The sequence below is a fragment of the Pseudopodoces humilis genome, chromosome 1, assembly GCF_049639895.1.
Source record: "Pseudopodoces humilis isolate 2021_Gansu_Grassland_sample_001 chromosome 1, ASM4963989v1, whole genome shotgun sequence".
In the NCBI taxonomy this organism is placed as follows: Eukaryota; Metazoa; Chordata; class Aves; order Passeriformes; family Paridae; genus Pseudopodoces; species Pseudopodoces humilis.
This window is the reverse complement of record NC_142200.1, coordinates 74,898,868-74,926,525: the sequence shown is the minus strand read 5'-3', so window position 1 is coordinate 74,926,525 and position 27,658 is coordinate 74,898,868. Positions and strand designations below refer to the sequence as shown.

General features: G+C 38.8%; 1 protein-coding gene across 4 annotated transcripts in view; it reads right to left on the bottom strand.

The window, feature by feature from the left end:
* Positions 1-27,658, bottom strand: part of FBXL7 (F-box and leucine rich repeat protein 7) — a 178,537-nt gene that overhangs the window by 134,987 nt on the left and 15,892 nt on the right. For 2 of the 4 annotated variants that reach the window (XM_005530881.3, XM_088065456.1), the window contains exon 2: positions 2,671-2,760. In XM_005530881.3, the coding sequence (XP_005530938.2) occupies positions 2,671-2,760 (90 nt within the window). Of the gene's footprint in view, positions 1-2,670; positions 2,761-26,612; positions 26,795-27,658 lie in introns of those variants that run through there. The other 2 variants (XM_088065459.1, XM_088065462.1) reach the window with 2 other exon arrangements.

The following is a 27,658-nucleotide window of genomic DNA, read 5'->3' as shown; positions in this document are numbered from 1 at the left end:
CCTGTCTTACAGAAACAGAAGACAAGCTGGGCAGAACTGCAAAGAATTAGGTCAGTTTAAAAAGCTGGAAAGCAGAAGATATGAAAACCCTTCAGCCCCAAACAAAAATTATGCTCTTCACAGAGCTGAGCACTCAGGAATGCAGCTGGCAACAGAAATTCAGAGGATGCAAAGAAGCTGTCTGCCACTTGCTCAATCAGGATCTTTTCCCATGGCAGAGAAGGGTTCACCTGCAATGTTTCCTACTCCTTCCCGCACCAAACCTGCATACTGCTGCATGCAGCTCACTACACAACACAAAGCTCCTTCATAGAACAACACACAGGGCTGTGAATTTACAATATAGGCAGAACTGGAGCATTCTGTCCCTGCAGTAAACAGACTCTGGTGAAAAGAAAGATACATGTACCAACCTCTGTGCTGGGCAGATACTACTCTACCATGGCAAGCAAATACTACAGCAGAGTAGGTAAATTTAACTAACAGTTAAAAATAGGTTAAAATGGGGTGCAAACACCCCAAAACACATAAGTTCCACTGCTTGTACAGCATCTAACACAATCAGACTCCTGTTCTTAGCTGATCCCTAGACATTGTAACTGAACAGGATAAAAGCTTCAGCCTTCTGTAAGAACAGAACTCAACTCATCTTGTGGAAGGTATGAGTTTTTATTATCAGCTGAATCTTCCTTCAGCATCAGTTTACTGTTCATGGGGAAAAGAGGCTGCATTAGTAAAAAACCCAGACACAGAACTGATAAATGTGTCTTCCAGCAACAGTGCCTGTTTTTCCCCAACTACTTCTTTATCTCTTGTCTCACTTGCCTTCACAGAATTCTTATGCTCCCTGGTTATGACAGTCAAAATATCTGCCAGATTATTCAGCAATCCACATTAAAGTAATTTATACTGGACTGCTCCACATTAGTAATTCTTCAGGAGAAAGAAATGGTAAGAAAGTAGTAATAGCACAGGCTGAGGAAGAAGCAACTTCTGAATCTGTTGTCAAAGTAAGTATTTGTCAAATCACACTATTCCAGAAAAATTAGGCTAGAAACTGAAATTGCCTCCAAATATAGATACACAATTAACTGCTCTGAACTCTTGATTTTGCATGTGAACTCATAAAAACATATTTTTACTACAGCAACTGCTGGCCTGCATGTAAGCCTTCCTCACTAATGAATTAATCACCTGCAAACTAGTGGTGAAGATTTCAAGATCAACATTCGTATTCACTGTCTCAATAATGGACTAAATTAAGAACATAAATCATAGAGATAATGCATAATCTTACTTTATCCAAGGAAAAAATGCTTTACAGACTAAAGTAAAAAAGAAATTCAGAGCGATTATTAAGTACTGACTTCAAAGTTTCCACTATTCTTTTGTGGTTTCTTTTGTTTTTCATTCCTGACTGTCATAAAGAGAATACATTTCCTAAATCTATTTTGTGTCTTGGCAATTCAGATCTTTCAGGTACCTCAAAACTTTTGAGTCTAAGGTTTAGAGAAACATGAAGTCTACTATTCAACTTAACATTATTAACCATTTATTTCTTGTTAAATTTATTGGCTAGACTAAAAAGCACAGATTCTAAACCAGTATCTCTCATGATTCATAGGTGCCAGATACTCATTCTTGGTATGGGACTATGCATGCCCAGCAACAGAACTCTTGTAATTTACATGGTCATCTATTACTTACATGAACTGCTTTTACTGAACAGATTCTACAGTCATAGTCAGACTATTCAAAAGTCTGATTTTCTTTAACCATAAGAAATAAAGCTAGACTGAAAGCAATCAGACTTTGTAACTTAATTTGTAGTGACAATTGTAAGAATGTGACAGTGTAAGAAATCAGAATTATAACTTGATTACTGCCAAGTATACTAAGTATTATCAAATCATTATGACAGAGTTACCTCATTAAACTATATACACTTATTTCCTCTCAGCCTTAAAAGACACAACTCTAAAAACTAGGGCAAATATATTTCCATTTAACAGAGCACACCTACTCACACCTAAGAAGTCAGAAAAAGTATCAGCATTTCTCTGTTCAGAGAAGCATACAACATTGTACTGATACTGACAGATACATCTTCTTGTCCTGGACATTAAATATCTAGCCCTGCGTGATGACATACTCCAGTAATTGTAGGTGAGGTGTACTGACCTAATTAAATCTGTGTCAGGTCTTCATGTCCCAAGCTACACTCTTGAAAACTCATCTCAAATGACTCACATTTTCATGGTGTTCACATTATGAAAAGAAAGAGGGTGATATTTGACCTAAGATGTATGTCAAAAAGCTTCCATCAAGCATATACTTCAAATGTAACTGCAAAATCAGATCACATAAAATCTTAATTCAAAAAGCCTTTGCTAAAAAAGTGTCACACAAAATTACTCCTAACTCTCTACATTTGGGTTCTGCAGAAGTATCCTAAATCCTTTGTCACAAACTTAAAACAGAAACTACTACAGGTAGAAGTGAATACTGCTTAAAGGAAGAACTGCTTTTGAATTTCTAGCAGGCCAACGCTACTGTAGCAATGTACTGTGCAATGTACACAGAAGGAATGAGGAGAAGGGGTTCCTCTTCTGAAAACTGCTAGGATTCTGCTGGGGTGCATGACCCTGGTAATGAGTACCAGCTGCCTACCTTCACTGGTAGCTGCATTCTTCTGGGCTTTGGTGGGTGTGTGATCTGTACTTGAACTCACGTCGGATGAGATGCTTGAGCTGCCCTTGCCTGCAAAAGGAGAAAGAGGAGAGAGACAGAGAGAGAACAAATGTGAGTATCAACTCTGAAATAGAAAGACCTTCAATATCTGAACCTGGAACAATTCCAAAAAAGCTTTAAACTAAGTTTAAAACAGCTGATGCTCATTTTGTACACACCAGGATAGAAATTCACTGCACTGTAACTTCTAGCATGTGCACCGTATTAAGGCTGCAAATAGTCTCCTATGCCACAGAGCCCCTCACTACATATTTGCTAAGCTCTATTGAAAATTAAATGTTTGTGATTAACACCATTAGGGGAACTTAAATGTTCAGTTTACTCATTCAAATACCTCTAACACAGATCAGGAAAAATGGTTATGTTTAAAATATGTTAAGTGAGTTTAGCTTTCTGTCTTATGTGTTCATATCATGTACTCAAGCCCCTTGGTTCTATGAAAATGAAAGCAAAGTATGTGTTTTCTCCTTTACCATGCTCACTGCGTGATGTAATACACCATTTCAAAACTAACATTTCACTAATGGTGGAGGGTTTTTAACTGTGAATCATAACCCATGAATGTTCCTTCTCTCATTTTCTCTCTTAAAAGCTTTTATTGAATTTCCTAATCAATCTCTTCAGACCTATATGCAGAATGTCAAACTCTAGATACAAGTTGCAAACAAAAGAAATCCAAATACATACTAAAAATTAACCCAGACAAATACTACAGAAGAATAGAGCTGGCTAAACCAAAGCTGTATTTTTACTTATCTGTGAGTATCTAAGGAGTCACTTCTGTTTCTCTTCACTAATTCTACTCAATCTCAGTAATTACTAACAGAGAATACTGCTCTACTTTGCAGCAGGAACAAAACCAACCACCCAATGAGCAGTAAAAGTGAGATAATTCTAGAAAGAGGAAATACAGTGAATCCCCACAAACACTGCATCACTGAAGCCTTTAAGACCTGTGTTATTTTTTGACCAAAATTAGGCTGTATGCAGAAAGCTAGCTGACACCAAGTTTCTGTCACTTGAGTAAACTTATAATCACAGGAATGTTAGCAAGAGACTTTTCTGATCTGTTATTTCAATCAAGCATTCCTTGGGGTTCTGGGTTACAGCATGCCTGGTTTCCATAACATTTAGATGTAAGAGAGGTCTGCTTTTTAAAGGTGCTACAACAAAACACGGATTTAAATTTTAATGGAAACAACTGGAGAATGTGCAAATGTAGGTTGCTTCACAACCAAGGTCCTGCCACTTAATCCATCAGCCAGCCCTAGAGAATCATTCTCCACAGGAAGTTGCTTTAGTTAACATGCTTAGATTTGAGAGATAATTATGAATTGAACTTTCATGAAAGGATATTAAAATAGTCAGAAGAAAAAAAAATAAATACCTAAAGCTAGTAGTTGATAAAGAGAAAGAACAAAGTGTATTTCCAGTGATTCACTGTTTTGTACATTCCTTTAAGTTAAGGAAAACCAAGAAGCAGCACTTCCAGAATATCACTTCAATTACTCGCAAGCTGTGACATGAGTTGGAGTAATAGACTGTGGTCTTTATAGAAATTACTGCCTCAAAATAACTCTACGGCTAAGGCAACAAGGTTTGTGGTAGAAGAAAGGCAGAAGATAACAGGGAAGGGTAGATGTTAAATGCTCTTTCCCAGAAAGAGGCCAAACAAGAAACACCTGCAGCAGCTGATAATCAAATCACTGCTGACAGGAAAGGTATTTATGTGGTATTGTCACTACCAGCAACTCCTTATGTATCAAAAACTGCAACTGCAGAGGCAGAAAATAAACTTCCAAGGGGTATCAGCATTCCTTAACAGATTAATAGAAAGAAAACAAAACTAAACAGACTAACTCAAAAAAAATTATTTCCTCAAAGCAAATAAACAGGATTTCCTCTAAAAAAATAATTTCTCTTTTTTTTTAAGATTGAGGGGGAGGGGGGTAAAGAGGGAAAGGAAGTCAGTTATACCAAGTAACAGCAAAGTTGTAAGATAGTCATATATGGCATGGGTTGTTTTCATAAAGTGAATGTTTCCCAGGCTCCATACCTCTCCATTAACAATAGCAGTTCTATTTAGCCCAAATACAAGCCCACCTCAAAATGCATGACCAAAATATTTTACCCACTGTAAGCTACTGTCAGTACACATAGTACCAACATATTTACAATTGCACACTTCTGTAGAAATTGTGAAATGCCTGATGTAAGTGTAGATGTTTATTATTTAAATCTACTTGAACTTTAAAACATTTTAACACCTTGCAAGAATTTAAAACTAGAAGTTAAGAAAAAAAAAACCCATAGTTACTGCTATGGTTGGGTACATTTCTACCTGTAATATTTTTAGATGAAGTTCTCTTACCGTATACAGCCCCAAAACTATTCCTTTTCCTTATTGCCTACTCTGAAACTCTCCACTCAGATGAGGGGAAAGCAGGAGATACTTTCTAATAATTTTCAGTGTGTTTCAAATAGACTAGCTGACACTATATATCTTTTCTTTTGTTTTTTTTTTCAGTGCAAAACAAAGCTTTCAGTACACTATATTTGGCTCCTGCAGACCCAAGTACACATGCCAGAGCTAAAACATAACAGTATTTAAGTATTCTCCAAACGGGAAAGACTAGGAGAGCAGCAGCTGTTCTGCCTGGAGATTGCAGTTGGCCTCTTCTCCCAAGTGACAGACAAGAGGAAACAGCATCAAGTTGTGCCAGGGGAAGTTTAGGTTCAACACTAGGAAAAATTCTGCGCTGAAAGGGTGTTCAGGCATTGGAACAGGCTGCTCAGAGAAGTGGTGGAGTCACCATCCCCGGTGGTACTGAAAAGATATGTAGATGTGGTGTCTAGGGACATGGTTTAGCAATGGACTTGGCAGAGCTGGGTTCACAGCTGGACTCAATTGTAAGGGTCTTTTCCAACCTAAATGCTTACATGGAATATTAGAATCACAGAAATTCAAAGACTGCTGATTTTCCTAATGCCATAGGGAAAAGTTAAAGCATAGTATAACACTGGTTTCCAGAGACCAGTTCCTCTCCAATTCAAAAAGTGCCCTGAGAAAGTCACTGCAAATAAATATACCCTGACAAGAGTTCTAATGCAATGACAACTAGAAGGACCAAACAGAGGACAATATTGCAGACTACAGGAGTAATTATGGCATTTGTTCCTCTGCATAAGCAAATTAAAGGCCTGCCAAAAGCTTCCCTAACATGACTTGCAATCATCTAGAGCTTCCTTCATACAGTCAACAGTTCTTTATTCCTAAAGCAGAAGCTGCAATCCAAAAGAAAGGAAACTGCACTATGGTAGTAGGTAGATAAGGTAGAAGAAACCTATTTTCCTAGAATACGACATAATTCACATTGGGAACAAAAGTAACATGTGCTTCCCAACACCTGCTAAGAATCACACAGCTACACAGTTGTGATTCAAATCATGTCTCTGACCTGCTTCTGGAGAAGCAAAAGTACAGTTTGGGTTTTTTTCCACCTACTAGTGCCAAAATCTTGCAACAGTCATAGGAACAAGATTCCATCCATCTAAACTAGTATCCCATTTCCTATAGATTACATTTTGATCCTGATGGAGAGAAAGCCAGAATCAGGTAAGCCTATAATATAACAGATACTTCTCCTGAACATTGTCTCTGTCTTCAGGTCTTTGTAGCCCAAGGAAGGTTTTCAGACAGACGTCTTTCTACCCCATAGCCCCACAACCTTATTAAATTTACTTTGTCTCTTTTTGAATCATAACTATTAAAATAAGGTGTTTAATTTTCTTTTTATTGTCACAGATGGCTATATTGACTATGACATTATGTTTGTTTTATAGAAGTCTTTGCTACCTTCAGTTTTGCAAACTTTGGATTCTGCCAGTCACAGTCACTGCTGAGAAGTGTCAAACACATCACAAATCAGTCAGGATAGAATCAATGCAATTTAAACTTCTCTGGGAAAGCACAGTCTATAACTGTTTGACACTGAAAAACTATTTTTGGAACCACATAGGCAAATCCTGGCCTAGTCTGAAGAGCAGTGAATCCACTTCACTTCATCTGAAACAATTTTACTAACAATTTTTTTTTTACTGCACACTTGCATTGGATTCTGGTGTATATGCATTTGCATGCCGTATTTTATATGTCCTTCTAAGATCTTATAAAGACAGGTTGACCTGAACATTGTTTCTTATGTGCCACCCTGGAAAGTAACAAGTGCATTTCTGTTGACATCAAGTTCTGATGTGATGACACCTTTCTTCAGCAGGCAGTGACAGGTACCTCAGGAATTCAATGGATAGTAGGGCCAATTCCCAAATCCACTGCTTGCCATTCTGAAGTGAAATGTTAGACAAAATGCCAAAACAGAAAAACAAAACAGTAATTTAGGAAAAGAGAGCAGAAAGCAATTAAGTTCAGAATATCCATTAATCTCTTTAACTGTCCAGAAGTGTTATATAACAATGACTTTGATACAAAAAAAATTGAAAATTTTGTTTACTTAAGCCATCAATTCTTATCCAAATGACATTATTCAAATTAAACTTCTCAATGTGAAAGTGCATATGTGCGTGGTTTTCCTACCAGATGATCATTACTTTCTCTTTTATATCTTTAGACAAGTTCTTTTAAAATCAAATAGATGCCAACCACATGAAAAAGAGATGCAGAAAAAAAAAAAACAACCAATCCAAACCTCAAAACATCAGGGATCATTCAAGAGGAAAGAAAAATCTCTTCCTTCTCTTGTTTCCATGACACACATTTTGCTGGTCCAAGACAACAAAACCTCAAGTGTATCCCTTTACAATCTGCACCTCCAAAGACTGCAGACTCCCAGTATGTTTCCAAGTATTCCCATGGAAATCAGCAGCCTAGTGCAGTACTTGGGCTTTGCCGATATATAATATCCTTTAAAGATGCAATATTATCAATTCATTTATCCAAAGTACAAGAACATTTGGATTACAATCAGTCTCCTTGAACTTTATATTTTTACCAGTGGAAATTATATATCATAAAATTGATTTCCATTTATTAATTCTTAACTGCTGAGCAAACTACCACTGTTTCAACACTGAAGTTACCTACCTGCAAGCATTGTTACTCACTGAACTGCTTTCAGGATGAAATATATTCATTTATAAATTCACATTGATCTTCTGCCCTAAAATCCTAGGAGTATGGCTCTTAAGCTTGCTGTTATTTTTTTCCAAATTAAAACACGTGTCAATATAGCAAGCAGGCTCCAAATTTTATTCCATCCAACATTTGTCAGAATATGATAAAACGAACAGTAATCTGCACAAACTCCAATCCCAAGGAAATTAAATAAACTGAATGTTTCACAGGAAGCATGCTGAAGTTTGAAGAGTTTGCTGATATGTGCTAGCACTGGTTCTTTGGTACAATATTTTTTTAAACTTTCACAAGTGGAATCTCCACAAGCATTTTACATTATTTTTTTTTTTTATTTTTAAACCATAGCTCCAGCTTCCAGGATTGTGAAATTTGGCTGTGAAATCTGGCATAACTTAGCTATGAAATAGTACACTTAGTTCTGCAGCATTTCTGTAAGTTTTAAGCTAAATTTCAATTCAGGTCCCACAGGCCAATTTGGCCAGTTTTATTCTTCCAGTCAGTGCGTGCCTCACTTTCTCAAGTACCACAGCACACGACAAAACCTCCTGCAAATGCCAACAGGCTACACTAATAAATCTCTGCTAGGGAGTAAGTCACCTTATGTTTTTTATAACTTTTAGGAACTTTTTCCAGGTGCAGGTACCAGCCAGCTCCACTGGCCCCACCACAGGTCATGGCTGAGCCCCTCAGCCACAGGTGTGTGAGCACCTCGGAGCAGGGAAGGCTCAGCTCCTTGGTGTCACCTCTTTGAGGCAGTGTTACAACCAGACATAGGAAGCTACTTGAAAGGTGAAGCTGTAACAACAAAGGCAATAAGCATTATTTAATTCTGATGTAAATATGGCTGTAGAAGTTCTGCAGCTAGCAAGACACGATAGTTTATCCAGTACACTGCAAAAGGCTTTAAAAACATACATTAAAGTGCAGGTGGGGGATTGAATTTCTCAGAACTGTTTAGCAGAATGATGTTTATTACCAGCAAGGCAAGACTTCAGAATGTCTGAATAAAAATCATGAAGCTCAAATAAAATTGTTTGCACAGTCATACACTCTAATTGCTGTGCTAGAAGCCAATTGGGTTTGTAGTCAGGACATCTTTAACTCTCATCTAGGTGCTAAATAACTCACCATGAGTTTAGAATAGCTAAAGAGTCTACTTAATGAAGTCTTTAGGTGGACTCATGTAATCTAATGACTAAACAGAGGCAGAGCATATTGCCTCCTCTATGTAACAGATAATATCTTTTCTAGATATTATCCCTTTTCTAGAGAACTTCAGCATTCACTGATGAGGCTTGTTAACCAAGAACCCTTATATGAGACTATGAAGGTCACACCCAATTTTTGAATCCTTTATCAAAGGATTTCATGATACAAAGTGACAAACAACACCACTGCTAGGTTTATAAACAATCAATAATGCATCAAACTACTTTGAGTAGTCACACCTGCTAAGTGGCCTGCATGCCAGAATTTGCACCCACTCCAAGTGTTAAGCTCTACTTTTCAAACACACACTGATAAAAACCCATGAAATGTTTAGTCTAGGCTATCCTGAGAATGCAACTACTTCGCTTATTTGAACTCAAAGTGAGAAAACAAGATGAGAAATCTTTAACATCCTTTTTTATTATTTAGCAGGACTAGCATTAACTAAGGATTAAAATACTATCTTTCACTGAAATGGCTCAGCCTGCGTACAAAAAATTGTTGCTACTCTGTAACCTTCTACTTTGCCAAGAAAACAGGGAAATAAAACTTTGGTCATCCTATCAATCAATTTTCTTAGAAAATGTTCATTCATTCAATAGAGGACTTTCCATTACAAGTTGTCATCCAATCACCACGTTTTAAGATGGGCATTTACTCAAGATACAGTGTTCTCAAATTTATTACCTAACCTTAACTCTAATATTTTAATCCAACAGACAAAAATAATTATTAAACCAACACAAGAAATTAATAAACACAATTAAGTCAAAACAAAACCCTTTTTCTAGCTTTATACTTTCTCTGAGAAAGTCACTTCATTGACAAATTCACATTGACAAATGGCTACTTCAATTTTGGTTTTTTGCCAGCTCTATTGTAATTTTAAAAAAATGCTAATCTTTTCCATTCAGAAAAGGCAATGGCTATCTGGTTCAATACTAAATATAAATTGGTAGAGACTTCATTTGCACTTTATTGCATGAAACATGCCAAAGAGTGGAGGTAGCCTGCGAGGATGAACTCCAGTATAGATTCTGAAGTGGCTGCAACCTGTTATTGCATTGGAACACATCAGACATTCAGTATAGGTCTGAATTTAATTATATAGTTCAGTAGTACAAAATCAAACCCACCAAATACATGTTTGTCTTCCACTATAATACCATTAACACTTAAGACCTGTATTTAGATTTTCATAAACAACTAGTTCCAAGATCTAAACAAAAAGATTAGTATTAAACTTGACACTATCAATTTTACTGCTCAATCTGGAAGCAGAAGAAGCTGGAAGTGGCCACTGTTGCAGTGCTGGGGAAGCAGCTTTTTTTGGTGTAGTGTATAGTAACACTGCAAAAATCAACCTCACAATATCTCCCAAATTTTGCAGTTTGACAGCTGTTTAAGCCAGAGTTAATGGTAAAGAGTTGAGAAAGTGAAAAATCTTTATCAAGACATCATACAAAGTACTCTGCTATCAGTGTACACTGTGAAAAGTGATACAAAATCTCTCACATGAGAATATAGATCTGACAGCCTAAGATGACTTCTTTACTTAAAGAAGAACAAAAGAACCTGACAGCTAAGGAAAAGCAGACAAGGATCATTCTACTGTTTTAGATAAGCACAGTCACTTCCAGCTTTTCTTTACTGATGGATAAAGGGAGGGGAGGAGGGGGAAAGGGAAGTGGCTGACTCAAGGATGCAAGTAGAAGGAGACTTGGAAAAATAGTGGGATTACAAAAACTAAATTAAACAGATTGGTGAAAAAAAGGCATATATAGAGAGTGGTATCTTAAAGGCAACTAAACTACATACTTGAGAAATATCCCTATTCTTCTTAATTGGCAATCAAGTATGGCAAAATGACAAGCCTCATACTAGCAGGTTCAGAAATGAAACCCATCAGCATATAATAACTGAGTTAAAAATAATTAAGAGCATGAAAGAAGCCATACTTACAAAAAAAAATCAAACTAAGGCTTCACACATTACATTTGGCAATCAGCTTTAGATTTCCTCTTCCTTTTTCTCTGAATTCTATTAAATACAAAGTTCTAATGTTGCACTAACCACAGATGTCTGGCAATGATTGCACTGAAAACTAAAAAAGAACCAAACCACAAAGCAAGAACAAAAAGACCCAGTACCTGCCTGATTTTTTTAAAAAACACAGTTTTAACAGATCATTTTAAAATAATAGAAAATTCTATTATTCCTACTGAACACTCTGTAGTTTCAATTATGTAAATTAATCTTCTAGCCTCAGCTCTGTACATAGACTGTGCACACTACTGTAATTTGCCACTGCAGTCACAGTCTGAACACTGAGAGTAAAATTTATCCAAAATAACACAGAGGCTCATCTATCCCCAGAATATGAGTAGGATAGTAATTCTCCATACAATGTGCTTTCAGTGCCAATTCAGCATTTTTATTCCTTCTGTACCATGACCTATATTTCAGCTGTCTTTCACAAAAAAACCTTCCTGTCAGAAAACATGACATGGAAACTCTCAGAAGATTTAAATATAAAAGTATCTCCCTCAAGGCATTACAATTTCTTCATCTGTTTTAATCACAGCATACTCCAAGATATCCCAACAAACCAGCAACAAAAAGACAAAGCACACTATTTTAGCTTGTCCTACAACTTTCACCAGGGCCATGTTATTTACAACTCACACAGGTTTTTAGTGGGAGGAGGACACATTAAGGAAAAATAAAAAAAAAAAAAAACCTAATAAACTAATATCTTCCCTACTGATAATTCAGTATTTAATTTCGAAATATTTTTCATTCTTACTATTTATTAGTATGCATGCCACTGTCATAAAAGTTGATTTGTTACAGTTTGTAGAATTATAAAATTCCTTCTGAAGTACATCCATAAAGCTCAAATAGAACTGAATTCTGAAATTCTGAAAAAAATTAAAATAGAACTGCTTTCAAAAGCGTTTTATCTAATGTCTGTGAAAAGACATTTTTCATCCCCCTTTCTTTCCAGCAGGACCAACAATTAGTTCTGCTCTTTGGTATAACTCATTCTTGTAGCACTCAGTATTAGCATCCGTCGTGGTTTTAAACCAGTAACTAAAAAAATTACTTATTTCTTGCTGTGAGATATGGATTAGAACAAGAGCAAAACAGGCATAAAACTTAAAAGGAATAAAGAAAGTTTATTAACAAACTACAATAATAAGAACACCAGAATAAACTTCCAGAAAAAACCCTTTTTATCCCCCACTACCCACCATTCCCTTGTTCACATGACAACAGAGACAAAAACTTTGGAACTTTGGTGGTTAAAACAGTCCCAATTCCCGCTACAGTATTTTCACCAGTCTTTGTAGAGAAACAGAAGTCTTCTTCTGTTAATTTATGGAGTTTCTCACAAGAAAACTACTTCTGTTATAGTTTTCTATTGCCCTGATGTCAGCTGCCCAGAACTGCTATTATCAGAGCTCACTCCTCCCATTTCACATCACTCTGAGGTGTGTATGGGCCATGAGTCTAGGGATGGCATTTTAAGGATGAGTTATTCAAAGGCAAAAGTCTTCTTCATCTGTCTCTGTGAGCTTCACTAGAAAACAGTTTTTTTTCATTGCCCACCAAGGCTTCAAATCTTCTAGCACTTCACTGTATCACAATTACTCTACTTTTTACTCAAAATCTACACTTTGAACACTCCATTCCTCCCTACATACTCTATCATGAATTAAAGGAGTTCTTTCAGGACTTTATTGTCCATCTCCATAGCTTTAACAGAAAAATATTTCATCTTAATTAAAGCATCTCCTTATTTTCTGCCTTTTCTGAAGCTTCTTTTCTTTCCCGTCACTGGTAGTTTATAAAGCCTCTTATCATGTTGATCACTCTCTTTTTCCCTCTCTGGATAAAAAGATTAATCTGCAAGTCTCATCTGGGTAATGAAAGGGTTAAAATCTTGCCCAGGCTTTGTAGATGGTTCTGTGATCTCTGCCGGAGCAGGAGCTGGAGTTGTCTGCGATGGAAGATTCTTCATGGCTGCTCTGGAGAGTGTGGTCCCTGTCTCAGCCTGCCGCAGGTCAAGAGCTTTTTTCTTTCCTTACTCGGCAGTCTCTGGTGAATTCAGTCACAGCAAAAACTGCAGCCGAGCCAGGGACCAGCCTGGCCCGGCCAGAGCCCGGGGCAAGCCCCGCAGGCCCCATCTCCTGGCCGGGAGCCGCTGGGCCCAGCCCAGCCCCTGCCCGGGCCACATGGCCAGGCAGGGAACAGGAGGCCAGCTGGAGCTCTGTTACCTTTCACAGCCAGGAAACAGAGAACCAAAGTGCCCTGACTTTACATCTTAAGGTAGGGTTCACAAGTTGATCTCCCTTTTCAATGGTAAAAACTGCTGTCAATTCCCAGTAATGACCAATAATTGGTCAGGAGAAAAGACTCCCCTCAGTCCCCAGCAACTTCAACTTCCTTAGCTCTCAAAACCACCTTAAAGGTAAAGTCACCCCATGACAGCATCTCATTACAGGAAAGAAAGAATACTAAAACTAGGGTACATCTCCATCAGATGAAAAGAGAGCAGAAATAACAGAAACAGAGTGGGTATGTCAGTGACCACTACACATGACAGTTCAAAAAAAATCTCTTGCTCCTGATGTTCTTGTTGAGATGGTTTCTGGGAACCTGCTGTGGTGCAGCAGGGCCAGACTCCAGCTCCCAAGCATCCTGCCCAGCATCACACTGATTCTTGCAATTTTCTTTTAAAGAAACTTCCTAAGTTTCTTTCTCTGAGCCAACCCACTACCTGTACAGAAGAGAGGACAGAGGACGTGCAGCTTGCATTAATATTCTGTCATTTGACGCCAAATCTTCACCACACTTACTACAATGTCATGTGAGCACTCTTGAAACACTCAGGGAATCATCTCTTCTTGATCACGCTTTTGCACTTATTTTTTAATTAATCAGTACTGGTAAAAAACTAACAGAAGCCACACCCAAAGAAACATGGATCATTTTAGAGAACTTTTCCCAAACAAAAAGAAAACAAAACAAAAATCCCAAATAAACACCACAAAAAAAAAAAAAAAACATGCAAAAATCTCAAAAGCAACAAAATACCCAAACCAAACAAACAATACAGACACAAAAATTAAAAACACAAAAAAAAACCCCAAACAACCACCACAAAATCCACAACCAAACAACCATTCAACCATTATTAAGATTTGTAATAACTGAGGCGACTCAAAAGTTGAGAGAAATCACATAAAATGGTACAACGCAACAGTAATTATTACAGAAGAACAGCTTATTGTACAAAAATTGCTTGGTTGGTAACTTGAGAAGGAAACTAGAAATCCAAATGGGGATGTCAGATGAGCTGAGGCTAATGGCAAACGCACCAGGCTCTGTGGTCAATGGGTCCAAGCACGCGATCTATGAGATACTTCTGTTCTCTCCTTGAATAAACTTCCACTCAACTATACATTTTCATGGCTTTTTTATCATCCTGAAACCAGCTAAGCTACCTATGCAGTGTAATGTGAAGATGGCCCAACTGGCTCTACTTAAGGATCAGCCCCTTACTCCTCTTTACTTTGAAAGATGTGCCTGATGAGCCAAGCCAAACTGAGCAACGCCCAGGACAGCAGCATTTTTTGGCAGACCTGTTAGGCAAGAGTAGCCAAACATAAGTGAATAGCTTTGACATTAATCAATACAACTCAACTTTTCCCAGTTCTTTCAGTCTCTCTGGTTAGCTTCATACCGCTGAAAGCAGTCACTACCATTAACTCATTTCTGTGAGAACTGTTCCAACTCCTTGACCACAATCTGTCTGACAAGAAACATGTGTCTTTCAAGTGTAGAGATGTTCAACAATTTAGTCATCTGGGATTCAGCTTGCATCTTCCTGCATTTGCTCCAACCTGTCTGATGACTTCTAATAAGTCTAATAAAATTTGCAATCACAGTCCATTTTTGCTAGCAGACACAGCAAGTCTGGACTTTTACATGCAGAAGTAGAGCATGGAGTAGAGTAGTTATGTCCTGGGAACTGACAACAGTTGTGCATTTCCTCCCACTCCCTCCTCTTTGAAAACCTCTGTTTAGTGCCATTTGGCACCTTTCATACCCAAGCACTTCCTTGACTACTAAGCATCTACTTTTGTAGTTGTAGGCAATAGCAAGCTGCATTTTACTTCCAGGGAAGCATATAGTTTACATGAGCCAGAGGGAAGCACCTGCACCTCTGCAGTGTTGGCAGGCCTATACTGCATATCTGATCAAAACACAGTTGATGTCAAATGGCCACAGGTGCAGGAAGCTTGCTCCAGTGCTCATTTCCACAATATCCTGTTAAAGGACAGCTTACCTTTGCTAACTACACTTAAGAGAGCTGCTAACAACTCATGAGATTCTTTTTCAGACACAAGTTTTAACTAAATGCCACTGTAAAACTGCAGTTTGAGAAATGCACCATGCCATTCCAAGACCCTTATTTACCCCTCTTAAAATTTAGTCTTCATAAACTATCTGTACCAATACAGCAGGAGCAAAACTGCTTGCCCAGCCCAGCTAGAAGTTTTGCTGATTTATCTCATTCTCCACTATGCTATTCAGGGTAAAGTCTGTGAGCTAAATCATTGTTCTAACAGAGAAAGGGCCTTCAGAAGGTTGAGATACTCTTCTACCAGTTCATTAGTACATAGTGCAAAATGTAATTGAAATGCAAAAGTAATTCAACATTTCAGGGAATTTTTGTTAATTAATACTGAAACCAAATCAAGTTCTCCAAAACTAAAACAACATACTGAAACTAATTCTGACACACTGAGAAATGCAAGAGTGTGTCCATTTTTAAGATAATTTCAGAAATCCAAGTTGTACAATGCAACAAGTGCACCAGTATTACTACTACTTTGAAATTCATATTCTGGATTTCAGATGTCAGCAAACACCTCAAGGCAAGCTTTCTCAATGGTTACTTCTTGATCTGCAGTGATCTGCGTTTTTCCTTTGCAATACAGCACACTTTTCTTTGCAGTAAAAAACACTTATTTGAGCTGAAACCCAGCTTCAGAAAGCATCACTACAAAATCTGAAGCTGTAGACAGAGGCATCTATTAATAACAAATATCTTTACTAAGTCAGTCCACTCACAAATAACAAAATGCATTTTGAATCTTATATCCAAAGCATTTTAAAATATACATAACTATAGAAAAATATTTGCCAAAGTGGTTTTGGCACACAAAGGAAGAGATGGATACTAAGCATGTGTCCACTGTTCTAAGTCAGACAGAAAGATCATCTCCAAGCTCGGAGATTGACAGCTTGGGCTGTCAATGCCCAACAGCAGATGCCTTTTTGGCACAGTTATCACATCTGACTCTGAAGAAAAGCACACCTCTCAAAAAGGACTACTATCACACCCTTTTTATTTTCTATTACCTTAAAAGTGTGTAACAACCATTAGTAAATACCTGTTTGAAAAGGTTCTTTTTTCTTTGAGGAAACAAAAAGGTGGATCTGTCCCCATGGTGACCTTTCACTACACAAGACTATCGCTATATCAAAGGGATAAATCACAGCCTCGGTTGTCATTATCCCACTCCACTAGTTTGCAACTGTGCAGAATAACCTTTTTTAAGCACTTTCCCAGTCACCCTTTCCAAAACAGGCATCACTGATACACAACACCTTAAGGCAAGAACTTGGATTTTGTGCACTGCTCTCTTTAAAAATCAAGACAATGAAAACTACCCACAGGCAGTACCTGCCATAAGGGAGGTACCATTGGCTTGATATTTATTCACTATTTACCATATCCTGTCCTGCTAACTGAAAACAAAACAGCCAAATATCTCCTCTTTCACAGCCTTCCATCCCATCTACTACCTAGCAACATCTGCAAGCACTTTCCCAAGGTTCTCTTCAAGCTCATTAAAGCTCTTTAAGTATACTGCCCCCTTTCAGTCTCTCAGATGAAGCTCTCCATGATTTAAGTGGTCTACTGGTAGGTAGGCAAATATCTATCAAGACAACTAGTATTAAATACTAGTTGTTTCCTCAAATCTGCTTTTCTTTATCCATCTGACTCTTTCAACAAAGAAGATAAGTTCTGGAGGACTGGAATTTTATTCTATTGCTGCAGTCCAGCAGCAGGAACAACCAACATTTCAATTCTGGAAAACTGCAAGGAAAGCTATTTCTCCTGTTCCTGGCAAGAGCAAGCAGTTAATCTTCTAATTTTCACTGAAAAGAACAGCTGAGAATAAAAACTCTGCAAGCTGATCAAGTACCCACCACAGTGGGTAAAACAAACTGCCAAGTGACATATAACAGGATCCCTGCAACGGAATGCAGGGTCACGACACACACGATCTTCCACAGATTATTTATTCTTTTTAAAAAGCTGTAAAAATCAGCAGATGAAGTAGGTGGTCATGTCACTCTTCATCCAACAAGTCTGCTCTGATACACTGTACTGAAGTAGACAAACTTTCACAACACTGTAAAAACCCACACAAGTATCAGTACCTGATGGATGACTGAGCTGTGCTTGAAAGTGGCTACTTGCTACTTCTGCACAGGCAGGAGGAAAAGATGCAGCTCACTGAAAACCTTACAGTTCTGCAGATGAACTTGTTTGCTCCCCATCTGTTCATGCCCTTTTGGTCTCTGTTCAAACTAGAAGAATACCTTTTGGAGAGCGTGATCCCCAGGGTGCATCAGGTTTCTGATCCACACTGAATGCCGGGTCAGAGCTTGCCTGTGGGGAATGTTTTAATTACATCATGCTGGAATTTGGCAAGAGTCCTGGCATTTAATTAAACAGCCGTTTTCTGAAGCAAAGCTCACAGCAGAGCAGACAAAGAGACACAGAGGCCTGATGATGTGCTCCATAGCAGCACTTCCCCTATGGCCCAGTGCCTACTCTGTAAGCAGTCCCAATCTACCAGGAGTACAACATTTCACATCACCAGATGCCTAAAATCAGGCTAAATGGGGTGGTCTACACCCAGGAGTATGAAAACCACTCACATTTTCCAAGAACATTGAAAACCATAGTAGACTGAATTCAGGCACATAAAAGGCTGTATAGCCAATATTAGGAAAAGATGATTTGGGCTCTTCCTAATGGCTTTCTCCCATGAAGAAAGGTCCAGAGAGTAGCCGTGCCACCATATTTCCCCAGACACTTAGAAACATAAGGCCCAACAGGAAGATAAAGAAATAGCAAGCATGATGGTCAGCATTTTTTAGTTATTTTTACCTAGAAAGTAACTTTTTCTTCATGTTACAGAGAAAAGGCCAGGGCCATTTTAACAGTCTGAAGAACTCCTGATTTAAAATAAGATCCCTTCCTCTGCTGCCAGGTCCAAAAGATAACTTTAAAACAACATTCCTGGGATCAAGCACTCTACCTTCTAGTTACAGTAGTTTTTATTTTTTTTTTTTTAACCTCTCAGGGATTTATAATGGTCTGAACAGTTGAAGAGGAACCAAGGATGACTCCCCAGAAGCATGTAGTAAGCACATCCACCCAGAACATCTTTTCTACCTCTGGGAAACAAGACCCATTCCTAGTTTCACAGTCCTGAACGCAACAATCTCAAAGGTAGTCTAGCATGCAAGATATCATTCCCAATTTCTTCAAGCACTCTACTAGCAATTTCCTGCACATGTTCTGGCTTAGATCAATATTGCCATTCAGGCCCTCTAAATAGGATCTTTTACGCAGATCCTTTCATTGAAAATACTTTCCCTGATGTAGACTTTCCCTCTGTCTCTCAGGTCATGACCATGACAATGCATGGTCAGTTTAGCAACAGACTCTTGATCCCTTCTCCTCAGCTGCCTCAAATCAATGAGATGCCTAATAAAAGTTTTACTATTATGGTCTCCTCCCTGCACTATTCAGTATTTTGCACCAGTGAGCTCATGTAATTTTTGTTTTTAGCATCTCACAAAGTTCTGTCAACATATTCTGTTATGGTCCTTTTGCAGTAAGGATGTTTCCTGTCCTTACACACATTGCTGGCTCATCTAGTTCAAAGGCAATAATGAAAACGTTAGACAAAAGGTCTCTTAGGGAACAATACCAGTAACATCACCATTGTTGCAATTCCCTCTTGAAAACACCTTACTGTGTGCTCTTCACATCAACCAAGGTTTTGTTCACCTAAAGACATCTCATTTCAGAAGACAGGTTTTGCCAGGACTACTGGCAGTAGGGGAAAAGGAGGTGAGGCAGCCAAGAGCTGCAGTGAGCCTACAGGTACTGCCCAGTAGAAGACACTGACCTTTGGAAGAAGCACTTGCTTTCTGAAGCATGAAAACAATCAACACAAGGCAGAGTTGCTTTTTATTAGGAACTAAAACTGATGTATGCTTGGGCTTTGATAGTTTTAAACTAAAATTCAGCTTGAGAAAATTTGAAAACCTAACCTAGTAGCATCATGCTCAATGACAACTATTACCACAAGCATCACAAAATCTTACAGCCTCCTATCTGTGAACTATCAAACGTTAAACTTTTTTTGACAGTATTTGGGAAGAAAAGTAAGACACCAAACACATGACAAATCCATTTTCAAAAGTTTCTTCTCCTTTAAAATTTTATTAAAAAAAAAAAATAGAACAGTTGCCACCAAGACCAAGAGCACAAGGTAAAGTGAAGACTCATAAGGCTGATTTATTGCCCAACTCCATAAATTTGACTTAAATTTCTAAATTAGTCAACTAACTTTTATACTTGCACATGTAAAAATTGAAAGCTAAGCACCCAAAAAAAATAAAAAATAACCCACACACAAAAAAACCCTCCAAACAGATCCCAATAATTAAAGGAAAACACACAAGCCAATAATAAGAATAACACCTGCAGCTAAAATAATTGACATGCTATGAAATTCAAGCTACTTGCTTTAAGGCTAACCCACATTTTTATAAATACCTGATCATAGTATACAAGCCCTGTAGTGCCCCAAATATATCAAAAAGTTTGTATGCTTGGCCAAAAGAACCCATTAAATTGAGCAGTTTCCAAAGCACCTTACAGGGAAGATGTGAGGTTGGACTGTCAAGTACACTGCATGCTCAAACAAAAATTTATGGGAATTCAGAAGCATTTAAAAATTTCTGTATTGTACACAATATCTGCAGCATGAGTTGTTGTCAAGCCAAGGAGTTATTTTTCTAAAACATGGAAGCAAACATTAAACTTCAAGTTTAATCTGACGTGACACCACATTTTAAGTTTTTGTATTTGTAGTCATTTTAACTCTGAACAGACATTTTTAACAAGTATATGCTAAAGTTACCCACAAAAATCCTACTATCTCCAGGCTGCCAAAATTAATATGACTGTAATGATTTCAAAACACAGCTGAACTGGACACCTTGGAAACTGGTATGTATTATGAATGCAATTACTCCTGTCACAATTAATATATTCCTGGGTCATCAGGCCAGTAATTTCTATTCTACCTAAGCAAGAGGCAAAGAGTGTCCTAATGACCTTCAGCAAACACTTGTTTCTGTACACCACATTTTAGATGAGGCTTCTGGAAAGTGTTTCCACCGAAGACCACTGCTAACCTCCTACACATAGCAGTGTCCATAGTATAGAGAAGTACTGTGTCAGGCAAGACAGGAAACACCCGAATTGAACAGAGAACCACTCTTGCTAAAAAAAACCCTGCACCACTCAGGGCCAGCAAGGCAGAGGTGGCAGATCTTATCTCAGAAAGTTCCTCCTCTCAATCTCCTTCCATCAAAAAATTATTTAACTATGTATGCTCTGATGAATCATCTGCATTGTTTGGCTACCAGATAAAATCTTTTGATTTTTACTTACAGCTGAATCAGAATTCTTCAAGAACCATGAAAAGTTCTAACTACAATCTGACTTCACAATAGGTTACAGTATGCTTAATGTCAAATGTTCTCCAGCTGGATTACAAACCCACTCAGAACCAGTCACAATGACTGTCTGCATTCTAACGCCAATTAAGAATATATATGCTTATATTTCTTCCATTTCAAAGATTTAATGGTTTCTTTAAAGGACAGCATCTTTTAAACAGACCTTTTTAATTGGGTTACTATCCACAGATTATTGCAAGATTTAGTTTTACCAACGCTTTACAGTCTACATATCCTTAGGAGCCCAGAAACACTCTTTGCATTAAAAGCTACCCAAGGACACCCTCATAGAAATGAAAACTGTTACAATTAATGCTAAGTATTCCCTGTAACTGTTCTGACTGCCTCTAGAAAAACACACTCCTAAGATGCAGCTCTTATTTGTAAATACTGGGGTCCATGCAGTTATCCATACCACCACAGAATCATATAATCATTTAGATTGGAAAAGACCTTTAAGATTATCAGCTCCAACCATGAACCTAACACTGCCAAGCCTAGCACTAAACCATATTCCCAGGTGAGACATCCACACATTTTTTAAATACCTCTAGGGATGGAGACTCAACCACTTTCCTGGGTAGCCTATTCCAGGGCTTGACAATTCTGTGAAGAAATTTTGCCTAATATCCAATCTAAATCTCCCCTGCTACAACTTGAGGTAAGTTGCTCTCATCCTATCACTTGTTACCCAGGAGAGGAGACCCACACTCACCTTCCTCCACCCTCCTTTCAGGCAGTTGTAGAGAGCGGTAAGGTCCCCCCTGAGCCTCCTTTTCTTGAGACTAAAAGACCCCAGCTCCCTCAGCTATTCCTCATAAAACTTGTGCTCCAGGCCTTTCAACAGCTCTGTTTCCATTCTCTGGACCCTCCCCAACACCCCAATGTCCTTCTTGTTGTGAGGGACCCAAAATTTGACACAGGATTCAAGGTCACTCTATTGATGACACAGGCCAGGGTGCCATTGGCCTTCCTGGCCACCTTGAGGCAAAACCATATTACAAAAAGAGGCAGCCATGATAACTAGATAACATTTGATGTGTTGGTCAGTTGCACAACTAAATAAACAAATCTCTAGGAATGACAACAAATTACTATCAGGACTTGACACAGACTGCTGTCAACTTGAATAGCAGAAGTCTTAAAATGCCTAGAAAGACTGCTTAAGCTTCTGGGTCCTGTGCCTGCTATAGATGATTTGGACAAGAGTATCAACAGAAACAGAAAGCTCATAACAAAAGCAAGCCTCCAAGCATGGACCCTCTAAAAGAAGCCATAACTAAGCAGAAAACAAATCCAAAAATATTAAATGTTTTACTTTTAAAACTAGCAAAATATTTACCTTGTTTTTTCTCATGGCAAGAAGTCTGAATGCCTGCTTGGAAAAACTTCTGAAGACCTAACCACACTGCTACATCTACTTTAGGCCATCATTTTCCACGTTCCTTAGAATCACAGAATATCCTAGGTTGAAAGGGACTCAAGACCTACCAAGAATCACACCATGTGCTTGACTATTGTCCAAATGCTTCTTGAATCTGTCAAGATGCTGTGAACGCTTCCTTGGCGAGCCTGTTCCAGTGCCCAAGTACCCTCTGGGTGAAGAGCCCTTTCCTAATACCCAGCCTAAACCTCCTCTGACACAGCTTCAAATCATCCCCTCAGGTCCTGTCACTGTCACCACACAGAAGAGATCAGTGTCTGCCCCTCCTCTTCCCCCCACGAGGATGCTGTAGACAGCAGCAAGATCGCCCCTCAGCCTCCTCCAGGACTGAACAAACGAAGTGACCTCAGTCACTCCTCTAATTGTTTCTTAATTTTGGATTTATAGATGAAGCGAGAACCACATCTTACTATTACCTTTTGGAACTAACCCTGACAATTCTCGTAACAGCTTTTATTAAAACTTTATTTTATATATGAATCAATCAGTGACTGGTAAGTCATGCAAGTACTTTAGCTTTTAATAAAGACATGACATTTAATTAAGAAGTTGGATTGCTTCTGTATTTCCAGAATTACAAAATCAATAGTATACCTTAAATTCATTGCATGTAGATGAAAAACTTCTCAGGCCTAAGTTTCCTCTCTGCTTACGCTGAACAAGTTTCCCTGAAGTAGGTTTCCCCCCATTTGAATCACCTTTAGAGCGGTTTGCCTATTCAAGATGAACAGTCGGTGTTTCCAGGTCGAAGCTGCTCCATTTAAGCCAGAGCATTAAGCAGATTCCCTGACATGGGAAGCAGAGCCACGTTGACATGCCTGCAGGTATCAGACATCCAGCCACCAGAAGCTGTTAACGCCAGGAGACACAAAACATGAACAAACGGGCTGGCAACAAGAATTCTTCTTGAGAAAGAGCAGCAGATGCTGACAGTATTCAGCTTTCAGTAAAGTAACTAAAATATTTAGAGTATTTAGCATTCTTCTTTTAAGAACATAGACCAGAAGACAGCAACAGTCCTCATTAGGCCTAAAGAGAAATATGACCTAAAGAACAAGTCAGAAGAAATGAAGCCATTAATACCAGATAGATATTTGTTTAGACTTGGAGCATCCTACCTTGTGATGGGAAAGGCCCTTAGTCTGTATTAGTCCTCTAGTGTAGGAAATGCTCCCCATGCAGTATTTAGGAATGCTCACAACCAGTATTCAGGAAAAGAAAGCCTAAGCAGGATTAGATAATTACAAACAGAGACAAGCAAGTTAGGCAGCTTTGAGTCACAGCTGTTGTCAAGCTAGAAAATCTGCTTTCTGCAGGATTCTGCCAATAATCACAGACAGTAAATGTGTCCATTTGCCCGTCTTCTATCCTCACCAAGGAGGAAACAGACACCACAATTCTATTCTTTTTTTAAACCCCGGGAATGGCTTCAAGTCCATAAAGGAATTCTGCACAAGTTATTTGAAATTCACAGACCAGGCCAACATTAGAAATTTGCTGAAGAAACAGTGTCCATTAGCAATGGAATTTCTTCCTGTGCAAAACTTCTACATGGATGAGGATCCCAGTTTAGACAATTATACAAGCAACAACTGCATTCTCCAATGGTACCTTACCTGATCTGAGGGAACAGACTAAATTTGAAAATGCCCTTTTCCTCTGTATAAACCAACTAAAACTAAGGGAGCTTAAAGCTATACCCAGCAGAGAGATTGTCTTTCACTCTAGGTTTACCCTCAGTTTAAAAGGTAGTCCCATTGTTCTGAAATAGAGACTTCCAGAAGAACAAGGATACCTTCTACATGCAGATGCTTAGGCTCACAGTCATTCTCAGTGAGAGTTGCCCCAGTTGGACCCACCAAGTCCAAGTCAGGGCGTGGAGCTACACTACAGTGTGATAGAAGTATTTCAGAAAATGCTATTTCAGGGTAAGACAAATTAAAAAAAAAATATGCTTCAAAGCTTTTACTGTAAAAATGTTTATAAAACCCATCCCTTATTGAGAGCTACTGAAAACAGATGAACAATAAAAATGCTTATGCAGGAAAAATAAAAAGCTTGGAAAAATGCAGCTTTATTTCTTATGGTCCATAAAGCCAATAGTTAGAGGTGTACTATATATGCAACAAAACTCCATTTGCAAAAGCCTAGAATGGCTTTCCTTCATAGTTCATTGCAAATTCATGGAGCTTCAATTAATTTTGTTATTATGAGAGGAGTAGATCACACAAGTAGGTTAATACATTGTCACTCAGCAAGGCTGCACTACTGGAACAGGGTGAGAAAAGTAGCTTTATCTATCTAACCGTACACACATCAAATCAAAAGGCTAAGACAATAGGGTTTCTTGAGACTGGAAAAGAGAAGGCTTTGGGGTGATCTAGGTGTGGCCTTTCAGTAGCTAAAGAGAGCCCCCAAGAAAGAAGGAGAGGGATTTTTAGGCATGTAGTAAAAGGACAAGGGTGAATGATTTCAGACTGAGTAAGTTTAGGTTAGATACTAGGAAGAAATTCTTTCTTGTGTGGGTGGTGTGGCTGCCCAGAAGAGCTGCAGATGCCCTGTTCCTGTAAGTGTTCAAGGACAGGTTGGATGGAGCTGTGAGCAAGCTGGTCTAGTGAAAGGTATCCCTGTCCATGGCAGTGGGGTTGGAACTAGATGATCTTTAAGATCTCTTCCAACCCAGGTCATTCTGTGACTAAACAGCAAGGAAAAAATAGATCCAATCTCTCTAACGAAACTTCTCATGTTGCTGCTGCTCCAAGGCTCAACCACAAGGTGTCAGAAACAAATGTTTTTAGCTAAACTATAGTGATGAATGATCACAATTTGCAAGATTTCATAAAACATGCCTGCAGCTTTTCACTTCTACTGGCTCCTGTAGTCAAGAGAATTGTAGTATTTCCAAAACGGAGCAGTGAAGACCTAACAAGAAAAGAGCACCCACTTAGATCTTGTTCTTCAGATACCAGTTCACTTCTAGAATATACAATTCTATCTTACAGGTTCTGTCTGTTGACTCTTCACATGACTCCATTAAACTGTTCTTTGTTCATAAGACATGAAGGGTCACTGCAAAGGACAGGACACCAGGCTACAGGGATCTCATTTCAGCCAGTTCATGTATTTTAGGCTCTATGCAAAGGTACTCCAAGGGGCGTCTTTAGAGAAAGCAATCTTCCCCATACAACCCTTTTCTTCCAATTCCTACTTCGGCCACTGCTGACAACTGCCATAGAGATTTTAATTTAAATCATGGGGGACACACAGAAATACTGTGCATACCCTGGGTTGTAAGCCCGGAGAGATGATCATCACCTACTCAAACAATGCACAACATTTCTTAGGATAAAAGCAAAGCATTAGGATTTAACTCCATGACATAAATGCAACAGCACAACATGAAGAGTCCCTTTGCGATGAGAACCCACGCAAAAAAGTACTGCTCTGAAGGACAAACCCTCAGATGTCATGTTACAGAGGAAGGCAAGAAGTCCCACAGAAGCACACTCTCACAGGTCAAGGATAGGTCTTGGGTTAGCAGAAAGCATGACAATGAATCCCAAGGAATCAATCACCATTTAAGTGACCAAAAATAAAGATGTTCAAGTCTAAATAACATTTGTACATTACACATGTGCGAACAACATTTTAAGATAAAGGACAGTACTTTGCTATGAATGAGGCATAAAGTACTTTTACCTTTTTATCTTTAAAGTACAATTTATCTTGTTGTCATTAAACATTCAAAGAAACAGCAATTCTAGTTTGTTTACTATGGCCAAATGCCCAGATTTGGTTGTTTTGGTTTTTTTTCACAGATGTGTTTAACCTAAAAATGGGACAGCTTAGGCTACAAGAAGACCAAAGACTGAAAATGCAAACATCTTTGCCTTGAGGTGAGAGGACTTGCAAACTCAGTAGGCCACTTATCTTTATAGCAACATAGGAGAACTTTTGCCAAGACTTCAGATTCCCATTTGACTCAGTACAGGATTTTCTAGTATTTTACAGCAATTTCCTCACTTAGAATATCTGTCCTTAGCATCATCCACTTTCATCTGCTGTTGTAGTTGATAGCCTGAAATGTATCTTTTCCCATCTTTTAGTTGTGATTCCCCCCCAGCTTCTCTTTCTCCTGTTTACCTGGCGTCAAGTTACCATGGTTACTGAAGTTTCTCTCCTCAGCCCCACGGCGAGAGGCCGGGTAGAGTAAAGAGAGGACCCCGCTGGCATTTCCAGCTGCTTGAAGTTTCTTTAGCCCAGGAAAGCACGGGGTTGGGAGAAGAGAACTCTTCTTTCCTACACGGAAGTTTGTAACTTTTTCCTGTCCCAGAATGCCTCTAAACTACGGAAGCTGAGAGGGCATGCTTACCTTGCCTTCCCTTTCTTTCCCCCCTGTGTTGCCAGGAAACCAAGCCCCCCCTCTCTCCCCCTCTGCCCCTCTGTATAGAATACTCCCACACCTTTGTGGGCATTTGAAGAAGTTAGTGTCTGTTATTTTTTATCTTGGCGTGTGTAACCTTGATTTGTAGAAAGTTTGCAAGATGTACTAACTGAGAAAAATAATTGGTTCCCTCTCTGATGTTCCCTCCCTCCGAGAAACCCTGTTAAAAGAGACCCCCCCAAACCCCAAATCCTTGGTCTCTCATCCTTTGGTTTCCCCTTCACAGAAATAAACTGTGGAATGCAAACCAGAGAGAGAGAGTCCCCCCCTGATTTCTTTACTCGCTCTATAGACTTGGATTCTTGAAGAAAATCAGTGAACCCCACAAACATATGCTGGCTCGAAACTCGAGTGAAGAGAAACCTCATCACTGAGCTAGCCGGGCCACACTCGAGAAGATCGAGTCAATCTGCAACTCTAACTAGCAAAAGAAAATAATGACCATTATTGTGAACGTGGAAGAAAATTCTGCCTCCAAGTCTTCCTGCAGCTCTGGTACCTTCTTGAGAACTCACCTACAGGTTATGGAGATTTGGGGGGAGAGAAGTAAATGTTTGTGTCCCTTTTCTAGTTGATAAACTGGCTCTGAAGCTCTAATTTAATTTCCTCTCTGCTGTTCTAAAATGAAGGAGCCTCAATCCAGTTCTGTCACTAGATTTATGAGGAATGTGCATCACAGACCCAGTGGGCAGCAAGGCCCAGTTCTGTCACTCCTAAATTTTCCTTTGCTTCAGAGAAGTTTGCT